The 12,694-nt window shown below is 40.2% G+C and overlaps 2 protein-coding genes across 2 annotated transcripts in view; both read left to right on the top strand.

Moving 5' to 3' along the window:
• Positions 1-4,518: 4,518 nt before the first annotated feature.
• LOC131730024 (protein FMC1 homolog) lies at positions 4,519-7,426 on the top strand. Its single transcript, XM_059020313.1, has 2 exons — positions 4,519-4,698; positions 6,827-7,426. Exons 1-2 carry the CDS (start codon positions 4,564-4,566, stop codon positions 7,034-7,036), a joined length of 345 nt encoding a protein of 114 aa, XP_058876296.1. The 5' UTR covers positions 4,519-4,563; the 3' UTR covers positions 7,037-7,426.
• A 3,163-nt stretch (positions 7,427-10,589) lies between these two features.
• The window catches only part of LOC131730023 (heme-binding protein 1-like), a 7,320-nt gene continuing 5,215 nt past the window's right edge, over positions 10,590-12,694 (top strand). The window contains exons 1-2 of the mRNA XM_059020312.1: positions 10,590-10,899; positions 11,520-11,598. Of these exons, the coding sequence (XP_058876295.1) occupies positions 11,521-11,598 (78 nt within the window). The 5' untranslated portion in view covers positions 10,590-10,899; position 11,520. The remainder of the gene's footprint in view (positions 10,900-11,519; positions 11,599-12,694) is intronic.

The raw sequence follows: 12,694 nt of genomic DNA, 5'->3' as shown, positions 1-12,694 counted from the left end.
ATAATAATAATAATAATAATAATTAATATGTCCTATTTTCTACCTGCTTCACACTATCCCGCCCTGTTCGGGACAGAAACGTCAAATCAGGTCTCGCAGGATAATATTTATCACCGCCCCCGGACCACAGGTGGTCCGCTTTTGGTAAAATATCGTAAAATTAGCGAAACAATTCAATCCCTTTTTGAGCGACAGATCACGCAATTAACGTGTTCGACCAAATCAATTAATTTGCCAAAATTTAAAAAGCCCGCGCATTTGTTTGATTGCTTCTCAAAACTACACGGATTGGTGTCGCTTAGTATTTATTTTAAGTGTTGAACTGTAGGGTTAATTTATTTCGTCTGATCTGGGATGTTTGATAAAGTGATTTTTATATAACGCTGTATCTTTCTGTCCAGGCATATTTAATTTAGTTACGTTGCTAAGGCAACAAAACAACATTAGCGTTATTTATTTATTTATTTACTCAGATTGAAGATCTATTTTTTCGATTTCTCTTTTTATCTTTATATATATATATATATATATATATATATATATATATATATATATATATATATATATATATATCTCTTTTTAAAAAATATAATTTTAAAACTTATTTGACAGAAGAAAAAAAAAACGCCCTTTTTTTGAGTGTTTGAAAAGTGAAGACTCACACAATCCCGATCCAGTCTTTTGGTAAGACTCCAGTCCGGGTTTTAACGCGGGCTCCCAATGGAACATTTTATTACTGGTTTGAAATCTAAACCAGTCAAATCCGGTTCGCGCCAGCTCGAATGACGCAACACACGCACACGAGTGACTGACGTCACGTGTTCCTCTGAAGAGCCCGCAGCAGGATTTTAAAAACTCAAGTATTTTAAACAATTCAAATGAAATAAAAATCATTTTCAAAACTTACATTTCAGCTGTAGTTCGTGTCCACACCCCTCTCTCTCTCTCTCTCTCTCTCTCTCTCTCTCTCTCTCTCTCTCTCTCTCTCTCTCTCTCAATTAATTTTTTTTCAATTCAAAGTAATCTCTTCAATGGTAATTAAAATTAGGACAGAGAGAGACAGACACCTCATTTAACTGGGATTCACTTACCCTACATCAACTGGGAACCAGTACAACACAGAACCCATTGCACTAAACCAGAACAACACAGAACCCATCACTGGAAATTTATACAACATAGCAGCAGTGTGGCTTAGCGGTCAGGGGCTCTGGACTCTTGACCGGAGGGTCGTGGGTTCAATCCCAGGTGGGGGGGACACTGCTGCTGTACCCTTGAGCAAGGTACTTTACCTAGATTGCTCCAGTAAAAACCCAACTGTATAAATGGGGAATTGTATGTAAAAATAACGTGATATCTTGTAACAATTGTAAGTCGCCCTGGATAAGGGCGTCTGCTAAGAAATAAATAATAATAATTTATTGGCATGACTTATATTTTCCACAGTGTTGCCAAAGCAATTCCATACATATTATGAACTGATGCATATATATATACAAACAAGGAACAATGGTAACAAAATAATATTAAATAAAATATAGACTAATAATAATAATAATAATAATAATACAGGAATTGAAATCCGGTTCGGGTTTTCATAGCAGCCGATCGACCTGGAATGCAGAGTCGACGGTTTTGTTTTTGTCTTTTTAAATCAAGTTCAAACCGGTTTCAACGAGACTCCAGAGTCTTTTCAGGGTCACGGGGGGGTCGGACTGAATTAAACGGTGAAAAACACAACAGCACCAACGGCCCCGCAAAGCCATATAACAGCGGTTTATATATATATATATATAAATATATAAATATTTATATGTGTGACAGGCTGGCCTCTAGGCGTTTTCTGTGTGCTGCATTTAATACAGTTGTTCGTGTGAATCTCACGTCACGTGTTATTGATTGAGGGTCGTGTTTCACAGTGAATTCAGTTATAGATTATCAATTATTATTATTAATTTCTTAGCAGACGCCCTTATCCAGGGCGACTTACAATTGTTACAAGATATCACATTATTTTTACATACAATTCCCCATTTATACAGTTGGGTTTTTACTGGAGCAATCTAGGTAAAGTACCTTGCTCAAGGGTACAGCAGCAGTGTCCCCCACCTGGGATTGAACCCACGACCCTCCGGTCAAGAGTCCAGTGCCCTGACCGCTACTCCACACTGCTGCCCTAGATGTAAATGACACAGGTTGTAAAATGCCAGTTATCTTTATCTGAAAACGTGGTCTTACTAATGCATTGTAGAGTTTTAACATTACTTCCCTTGATTTAAATTCAACATTTCTCACAATATATCCGAGCATCTTGTTGGCCTTTTTTTATAGCTTCCCCACATTGTCTAGATGAAGACATTTCTGAGTCAACATAAACTCCTAGGTCAACAAGATGCTTGGATAAGATCCCAGGGTGTCAGCTTCAACAGCATTACTGGGGAGTTGGTTCCAGACCCGCACGATTCTCTGTGTAAAAAAGTGCCTCCTATTTTCTGTTCTGAATGCCCCTTTATCTAATTTGTGACCCCTGGTCCTTGTTTCTTTTTTCAGGTCAAAAAAGTCCCCTGGGTCGACACTGTCAATACCTTTGTCAATACCTATGTGTGTTTGTGTGTGTGTTAGAATTAATAATGTCATTCTGTCTACATTTTACTACATTTTACGTGTTGTCTGTAAAAAGCGAATTTATTGGTTTTGTATTTTAAGCTCGCATGCGCCCTCGGGTGGACTGCTCGCTGTACTGCAAACTCAAACATTCACACAAAATACTTCATTTCATGCGGCAGTTTGCAGATCAAAAGCGACCTCGTGTGGACAGAATGAGGAACTGCAACCTGTTTACCGGACTTTAATAAAATGGGTATAACAGACTCCCCCGTGTGGATATCTGTAGGAACTGCACTTATTATTATTATTATTATTATTATTATTATTATTATTATTATTAATAATATATTTATTTATTTATTTTTTAATTTTCAATAAATAACATTACATTCATTATTACATTTTTAATTTATTAATTATTCTAATTGTTTTTCAATATTAACCCATTAAGTGCCATTGTCCTCCTATAAAGACTTGTCATTTTTAATTTATTAAGTATTATAATTGTTTTTCAATATTAACCCATTAAGTGCTATTGTCCTCCTCTGAAGACTTGTCATTTTTAATTTATTAAGTATTATAATTGTTTTTCAATATTAACCCATTAAGTGCTATTGTCCTCCTCTGAAGACTTGTCATTTTTAATTTATTAATTATTATAATTGTTTTTCAATATTAACCCATTAAGTGCTATTGTCCTCCTCTGAAGACTTGTCATTTTTAATTTATTAATTATTATAATTGTTTTTCAATATTAACCCATTAAGTGCTATTGTCCTCCTCTGAAGACTTGTCATTTTTAATTTATTAATTATTATAATTGTTTTTCAATATTAACCCATTAAGTGCCATTGTCCTCCTCTGAAGACTTGTCAGTTTTTGGAGCATTGCTTTAACTGGCAGATCGCTCCACCTGTAATTTGAATTTTGTCTTTAATTGTATTATGACAATTTTCTCCCCCAATCTGTGTGAACCGAAGTCTGAATGAAAATGTATACAATTGCATACATAAATAAATAAATAAATACTAAATACAGCTTAAAGAATTTAAAGAAAATTTTAAATTAAAAATAATTTATTTTAACTTTATCAACAGCATTATTATTATTATTATTATTATTATTATTATTATTATTATTATTATTATTATTATTTCAAATTAAACACACGAATCAAATACCAGGGTTGGTTTTTGTCTGCAATTAAAAACACTATTACAAGAAAAAAAGTAATCAAAATATATATATATATTATTAATTTATTTAGCAGACGCCTTTATCCAAGGCGACTTACAGAGACTAGGGTGTGTGAACTATGCATCAGCTGCAGAGTCACTTACAACTACGTCTCACCCGAAAGACGGAGCACAAGGAGGTGAAGTGACTTGCTCAGGGTCACACAGTGAGTCAGTGGTTGAGGTGGGATTTGAACCGGGGACCTCCTGGTTACAAGCCCTTTTCTTTAACCACTGGGCTACACAGCCTCCTTTTGTTAATTTATTTAAATGTTATATATTTATTGAAGTTAATTAGTTCATTCTTTTCTGTTTATATATATATATATATATATATATATATATATATATATATATATATATATATATATATATATATATATATATATATATCTTGTAACAATTGTAAGTCGCCCTGGATAAGGGCGTCTGTTAAGAAATAAATAATAATAATATATATATATATATATATATATATATTTTAGCTCATATATATATTTTAGCTCATATATATATTTTATTTTATATATATATTAAAAGTAGAAACGTCATCAATGATATAAAAAAAAGATCAACACTCTGGGCTCGATTGCTAAACCTGCGTGTGAGGTTCGGCCGTTGATCCGCCTTCCTGCGGTCTGCGCTCGACTGCTTTCCCCTGCTCGATGGCTCTGTGCTCGGCGTGCTCGATGCTCTCGGTTTTCTCCGCTCAGACTCGGGCATGTCCGTCTCTTTCACTGTCGCGCCGCTGCGGGCGTGTCGCGACATCTTAAAAGAGCTCCGCGCTGTCAAAGGACCCGGATACCAGCGCAGCCCCGCCTACAGATACGTCATGGACCAGTTCAGACACAACCGGGTAATTATTTAAACCGTTTTAACAAAACAGGTCCGGTAAAGCTCGGGTAGGGCTTTTGCAAGGTCGCAGCTCAGCCAATCGGGAGCCGAGACTGCGACGGGGTGGGCGTGAGTGGCAGGCGCGGGAACCAATCGCAGCTGCGGAGAGCTGGGACGCGCTGTGTGTAGATTGACAGCCGTGTCGACCAATAGAATCCGTCTCTGTTGTTAATTACGTTTAATTTTTTTAAAAATAATACTAATAATAATTCTAAATATGTAGATGACGCCTGTATTATTATTATTATTATTATTATTATTATTATTATTATTGTTATTGTTATTGTTATTATTATTATTATTATTATTATTATTATTATTATTTTAACGAAACATGTGAATGGGAAATGTTTTAATTCTTCGTCATAATTTTTAAAAGTAAATAAATCAATAATTAAAATAAAATACGACGTTTTTTTTTTTTTTTCTTAATCGGTATATTCACAACTTAGGTAAATATTATCTGTAATAATTCAAAACAGAGACTGTATGAAAAACAAATGCCTATTGATTTGAACAGACTCCTGTACGTGTGGCTTTGAACCCCGAGGCTCCACGAATTTTAGTTTTTGATTCAGAAATGAGTGACTGGATCGTTTTTGTGTTTTTACGATTTAATTACCAAAAAAACAACGTTGCTGACGTTCACAACATGCCGAATGCTTCAATACTGTGAAACTGGGGACTGATCAAGCTGGTAGCAGTAAAACCTGGACTGGATCACACTGCTGTGCGATAGGAGTCTGATTCCCATCCTTGATCTCTCTGTCTAAATATCCCACAGTTCCCAGCAATATCCTGTAGCTCTCTTCACTATAAAATCAGCTACAAACCTCCTTCAACCAAAGTCTATCTACAGGGCTGGGAATCAGACTCCCGCTGCACAGCAGTGTGATCCAGTCCTGGTTTCACTAGGAGTTTAATAATAAGACACACCTGAGCTTGTTAGCTAGACACACTGGGGGCTGATCAAGCTGGTAGCAGTAAAACCTGGACTGGATCACACTGCTGTGCGATAGGAGTCTGATTCCCCTCCCTGATCTCTCTGTCTAAATATCCCACAGTTCCCAGCAATATCCTGCAGCTCTCTTCACTATAAAATCAGCTACAAACCTCCTTCACCCAAAGTCTATCTACAGGGCTGGGAATCAGACTCCCGCTGCACAGCAGTGTGATCCAGTCCTGGTTTCACTGGGAGTTTAATAATAAGACACACCTGAGCTTGTTAGCGAGACACACTGGGGGCTGATCAAGCTGGTAGCAGTGAAATCTCCAGCCCAGCGCACACAGAGACAGACACACACCCTCTACAACGTTGCTAATCAAGCCCAGTCCAGGTTTTACTGCAAGTTTGATTAGCCCCAGTGTGTCTAGAGAGCCAGCAGGAGAGAGGGGAGAGGGGAGATATTTGGGGTTGAGAGAGAGAGAGGGAGAGGGAGAGGGAGAGGGAGAGGGGTGTGGTGGGGAGATAGGAGAGGGGAGAAAGCTCTGTGTTCAGTTCTGTCAGTACAATGTGTTTCAATGTCTCATCTCTTTCTCTCTCACCCCTCTCCTCTCCCCTCTCCTCTCTCCTCTCCTCTGTCTCTCTCCTCTCTCCTCCTCTGTCTCTCTCCTCTCCTTCCCTCTCTCCTCTCCTCTCTCTCTCCTCTCTCATCTCTCTCCTCTCCCCTCTCCCCTCTCCTCTCCTCTCCCCTCTCCTCTCCCTCTCCTCTCTCTCCCCTCCCCTCTCCTCTCCCCTCTCCTCTCTCCTCTGCTCTCCTCTCTCCTCTCCTCTCCTCTCTTTCCCCTCTCCTCTCTCCTCTCTCCCCTCCCCTCTCCTCTCCTCTCCTCTCTCCTCTCCTCTCTGCTCTCCTCTCCTCTCTCTCCTCTCCTCTCCTCTCTTTCCCCTCTCCTCTCTCCTCTCTCCCCTCCTCTCTCCTCTCCTCTCCTCTCTCCTCTCTCCCCTCTCCCCTCTCCCCTCTCCCCTCTCTCTCCTCTCTCTCCTCTCTCCTCTCCCCCCTCTCCTCTCTCCTCCCCCCTCTCCTCTCTCCTCTCTCCTCTCCTCCCCTCTCTGCTCTCCTCTCCCCTCTCTCCTCTCCTCTCCTCTGTAGATCACCAGTGAGAAGCTGTGTCGCTCACAGCAGGATCTGCTCCACCGGGCCTCCTCGTACCTCTGTCTGCTCCAGAGCACCCGGCTGCACCTCTCTCTGCACGCGGAGTACCACGGAGAGGGGTCCACGAGGGAGAAGGGGCTGGGGGACGTGGCTCGCATGGTGGGGCTGGCATTGCCTACACAGCCCGGAGGGAAAGGGTGGGAGTGAGAGAGGAGGAGTGGAGAGGAGGAGAGGAGAAGAGAGGGAGGGAGGGAGGGAGGGAGGAGAGGAGAGGAGAGGAGAGGAGAGAGGATGGAATTGGTTACGGAGCCACGCTGTCGATGCTGAATCTCTGGGATCCTTCGAGACCCGACTTGACAAAGTTCTGAGATCCATCAGCTGCTGGGAAGCGGACGAACTCCGAGGGGCTGAACGGAGACCCCTCTCCATCGGGGGGGGTGGGGGGGTGATTTCTCTCTTTCTTCTGTTCTTCAGTCCAGCCTGCAACCCAAACTAGACTCACAGACCGCTGTTCTTGAAAAACTCCCCCTCTCTACACTGCCTTTCATTGAAGATGTTCTGTAACTTTTTAAATAAAGTTATTATTGAGTGATTGAATGCCGATTGCAGTTCTAATTGTAGTATTCAGGGTGTGAGGGGGATGCCTCTCAGAACTACATTTCCCATCATCCTCCTGCTCGCTGGTAAATCTATCTCGGTTACATATGTGAGCAGGAGGATGATGGGAAATGTAGTTCTGAGGGGTCCATGCGGGTACATGTAATATCAGCGAGCAGGAGGATGATGGGAAATGTACTTTTGAGGGGTCCATGTGGGTACATGTGATACCAGTGAGCAGGAGGATGATGGGTAATGTAGTTCTGAGAGATCCATGCGGGTACATGTGATACCAGCGAGCGGGAGGATGATGGGAAATGTACTTCTGAGAGGTCCATGCAGGTACATGTGAAGCCATCTTGAGGCAGGGAATGCAATTTAAAAGTTTAAAAAAGTGGTCAAAATGTAAATAATAATAATAATAATAATAATAATAAAGACAACACACACACCTTAACAGGAGATAAAGGGGCATTCAGAACAGAAAATAGGAGGCACTTTTTTACACAGAGAATCGTGAGGGTCTGGAACCAACTCCCCAGCAATGTTGTTGAAGCTGACACCCTGGGATCCTTCAAGAAGCTGCTTGATGAGATTCTGGGATCAATAAGCTACTAACAACCAAACGAGCAAGATGGGCTGAATGGGGCCTCCTCTCGTTTGGAAACTTTCTGATGTTCTTGTGTAGTTGTAGCAACACATGGGGACACATTAAAATATGTCACATTCCTTATCCAGGGCGACTTACAATTGTTACAAGATATCACATTATTTTTACATACAATTCCCCATTTATACAGTTGGGTTTTTACTGGAGCAATCTAGGTAAAGTACCTTGCTCAAGGGTACAGCAGCAGTGTCCCCCCCACCTGGGATTGAACCCACGACCCTCCGGTCAAGAGTCCAGAGCCCTGACCTCTACTCCACACTGCTGGCCAGACACATAACCTTTCCCAGTTTGACAAGATAGATTGAGACACAGACTGACAGACTGTGTCCTAAAAATGGAAAGAACATTTTTTTTAAATTGTACCCTGAAGCACAAACAAAACACACATGAAACGCCTCTTCAAAGAGAAGACAGAGTTTATCAGGGTTCAGGGTTAGGCTAAAAGCATAGAGAAGCATTGTAAAGCACAGAGAGGTCTGGTAAAGCATAGGGAAGCATTGTAAAGCACAGAGAGGTGTGGTAAAGCATAGGGAAGCATTGTAAAGCACAGAGAGGTCTGGTAAAGCATAGGGAAGCATTGTAAAGCACAGAGAGGTGTGGTGAAGCACAGGGAAGCATTGTAAAGCACAGAGAGGTCTGGTAAAGCATAGGGAAGCATTGTAAAGCACAGAGAGGTCTGGTAAAGCATAGGGAAGCATTGTAAAGCACAGAGAGGTCTGGTAAAGCATAGGGAAGCATTGTAAAGCACAGAGAGGTCTGGTAAAGCATAGGGAAGCATTGTAAAGCACAGAGAGGTCTGGTAAAGCATAGGGAAGCATTGTAAAGCACAGAGAGGTCTGGTAAAGCATAGGGAAGCATTGTAAAGCACAGAGAGGTCTGGTAAAGCATAGGGAAGCATTGTAAAGCACAGAGAGGTCTGGTAAAGCATAGGGAAGCATTGTAAAGCACAGAGAGGTGTGGTAAAGCATAGGGAAGCATTGTAAAGCACAGAGAGGTCTGGTAAAGCATAGGGAAGCATTGTAAAGCACAGAGAGGTCTGGTAAAGCATAGGGAGGCATTGTAAAGCACAGAGAGGTCTGGTGAAGCATAGGGAAGCATTGTAAAGCACAGAGAGGTCTGGTAAAGCATAGGGAAGTATTGTAAAGCACAGAGAGGTGTGGTAAAGCATAGGGAAGCATTGTAAAGCACAGAGAGGTCTGGTAAAGCGTATTAAAAAACTAAGCAAACCAGGGTAAACTAACACACAGTGTATCTGTGGGAAAAGCCTGAAGGGGGAATTGTAAAACGAGCCTGTTTAAATTTTATAAGGGTTATTTAGGGAGGGGAAAACAACCTTGTCAAGTTATTTATTTATTTTTTTTATTACTTTAAGCAAAGCAAAAAAAAAAAACAAGTCACATGATTTTTTCCCTGTGCCCCACAGCCACCAGTGGACTTTATCCGTCACACTGAATTTGTGTCACGCGACCAGAGGACTCTAAATCAAGGACAGTGACCCCGTACCCTCCAGACTGAACGACTCAGCGATATTTCTGAATACAAATATTATATTATACAGCAACGCCAAACACGATTCAGACAGCACCCCTGAGTTTCAATAGCCACAGTTTTATATATTATACAGCAACACCAAACACGATTCAGACAGTCCCCCTGAGTTTCAATAGCCATAGTTTTATATATTATACAGCAACACCAAACACGATTCAGACAGTCCCCCTGAGTTTCAATAGCCATAGTTTTATATATTATACAGCAACACCAAACACGATTCAGACAGCCCCCCTGAGTTTCAATAGCCATAGTTTTATATATTATACAGCAACACCAAACACGATTCAGACAGTCCCCCTGAGTTTCAATAGCCATAGTTTTATATATTATACAGCAACACCAAACACGATTCAGAAAGCCCCCCTGAGATTCAATAGCCATAGTTTTATATATTATACAGCAACACCAAACACGATTCAGACAGCCCCCCTGAGTTTCAATAGCCATAGTTTTATATATTATACAGCAACACCAAACACGATTCAGACAGTCCCCCTGAGTTTCAATAGCCATAGTTTTATATATTATACAGCAACGCCAAACACGATTCAGACAGTCCCCCTGAGTTTCAATAGCCATAGTTTTATATATTATAGAGCAACGCCAAACACGATTCAGACAGTCCCCCTGAGTTTCAATAGCCATAGTTTTATATATTATACAGCAACGCCAAACACGATTCAGACAGCCCCCCTGAGTTTCAATAGCCATAGTTTTATATATTATAAAGCAACGCCAAACACGATTCAGACAGTCCCTCTGAGTTTCAATAGCCATAGTTTTCTATATTATAGAGCAACGCCAAACACGATTCAGACAGTCTCTGAGTTTCAATAGCCATAGTTTTATATATTATACAGCAACACCAAACACGAGTCGGAGAGGGCGTTTTAAAAATGCGTGCTGTCGCTTTAAGACGAGTGGGTGTGTGGGTGTGGATGTGGGTATGAGCGTGTTTTTCGTTTGGCAATCGTCTAGCTAGTTCAAACCAGACGCAGCTTCTGTAAAATAAAGTCAAAGTTGTCGTCAAAGTCTTCCGTCTTAGTTTATATGGACACATGACGCACATATGTACACACAGACATAAATAATATTACTAATTAATATTACAGTCAAAAAACGAAAGAAAAGAAGTCACGTGAGGTTTGGAGGAGAGCTACAAAGACACGAGAAGAAAAGGAGGAACAAAAGTAGCCCAAGTGGACGCGTATCACCCGAGCGGAGCGGAGCGCGTCTTTATTAGGAGCAGGTATGTTTATATTGATAAGGATGACAGACTTGCTCAGCCAGCCTGCACGACGCCTGTAAAACGAGAGGTATCGTTTCAGAGGCTTATGTTATGTGATTATTAATGCGTTATTGCCTTTATCTATGTGTTATTATTATTATTATTATTATTATTATTATTATTATTATTATTATTATTATTAATGCAAACGATGTTTAACGACTAGGAAAAAAAGTATGTCGTTGAATCTGTGTTATTATTATTATTATTATCACAGTTATACCGAGCTGTCTGAAGAAGGCGGGTTCCGAAGCATTTTCTGTTCTTGTTTTGTTTAGTTATTATTATTATTATTATTATTATTATTATTATTATTATTATTATTATTATTATTATTTATTTCTTAGCAGACGCCCTTATCCAGGGCGACTTACAATTGTTACAAGATATCACATTATTTTTACATACAATTCCCCATTTATACAGTTGGGTTTTTACTGAGCAATCTAGGTAAGGTACCTTGCTCAAGGGTACAGCAGCAGTGTCCCCCACCTGGGATTGAACCCACGACCCTCCGGTCAAGAGTCCAGAGCCCCTGACCGCTACTCCACACTGCTGGACTTTTTTGTTTTTTTTGGCAGAATGTTCGGAATGATAAAGAATTCGCTCCTCGGAGGGACGGAGGAGACGCCGTATAAAATACTGACCTCAGAAACCAAGGTGCGTAGAGGCATTATTATTCATAGTAGAAGTACTATTGATATTTAGTAGTTGTATTATTATTCATAGTAGTATTGATATTTAGTAGTTGTATTATTATTGATAGTAGTATTGATATTTAGTAGTTGTATTATTATTGATAGTAGTATTGATATTTAGTAGTTGTATTATTATTGATAGTAGTATTGATATTTAGTAGTTGTATTATTATTGATAGTAGTATTGATATTTAGTAGTAGCTGTCATATTGAAAAGAGCTGAAAAAGTACTTTAAGCTGAAAAAGTACTTTAAGTACTTTAGGAGGCTGTGTGGTCCAGTGGTTAAAGAACAGGGCTTGTAACTAGGAGGTCCCCGGTTCAAATCCCACCTCAGCCACTGACTCATTGTGTGACCCTGAGCAAGTCACTTCACCTCCTTGTGCTCCGTCTTTCGGGTGAGACGTAGTTGTAAGTGACTCTGCAGCTGATGCATAGTTCACACACCTTAGTCTCTGTAAGTCGCCTTGGATAAAGGCGTCTGCTAAGTAAACAAATAATAATAATAATAATAATAATAAGATATGAAAAATATATTGAAGCTGAGTGAGTTCAGGTGGAATTCAATATGTTAACAAGGGAACATTATTCAGCAGCTTTCATTGGACTCTATGAAGCTGAGGGAGTTCATTCTATATAGAGGGTGTGGAATTCAATATGTTAACAAGGGAACATTATTCAGCAGCTTTCATTGGACTCTATGAAGCTGAGGGAGTTCATTCTATATAGAGGGGGTGGAATTCAATATGTTAACAAGGGAACATTATTCAGCAGCTTTCATTGGACTCTATGAAGCTGAGGGAGTTCATTCTATATAGAGGGGGTGGAATTCAATATGTTAACAAGGGAACATTATTCAGCAGCTTTCATTGGACTCTATGAAGCTGAATCAGTCATTCTATATAGAGGGTGATGCTGCTAAACTTTTGCCCACAGCTGTACATGATGTATCGTAATACAGGTCTGTATCGCTTGTGATACGGGACCACAGCATTAAAGAACTACAGCTCCCAGCATGCCTCACCATTGCAGCGGGTGCAGAGGCATGCTGGGAGCTGTA

This window comes from Acipenser ruthenus, unplaced genomic scaffold (genome assembly GCF_902713425.1).
Source record: "Acipenser ruthenus unplaced genomic scaffold, fAciRut3.2 maternal haplotype, whole genome shotgun sequence".
In the NCBI taxonomy this organism is placed as follows: Eukaryota; Metazoa; Chordata; class Actinopteri; order Acipenseriformes; family Acipenseridae; genus Acipenser; species Acipenser ruthenus.
Note: the sequence above shows the minus strand (reverse complement) of the source record. Positions and strands in the feature narration are given on the sequence as shown.

Excerpts from the sequence above, each read along its gene's own strand:
- LOC131730024 (XM_059020313.1), top strand. The coding sequence starts at position 4,564 with ATGTCCGTCTCTTTCACTGTCGCGCCGCTGCGGGCGTGTCGCGACATC. Across the intron at positions 4,699-6,826 it reads ACCAGTTCAGACACAACCGG|ATCACCAGTGAGAAGCTGTG; the intron begins GTAATTATTTAA and ends TCTCCTCTGTAG.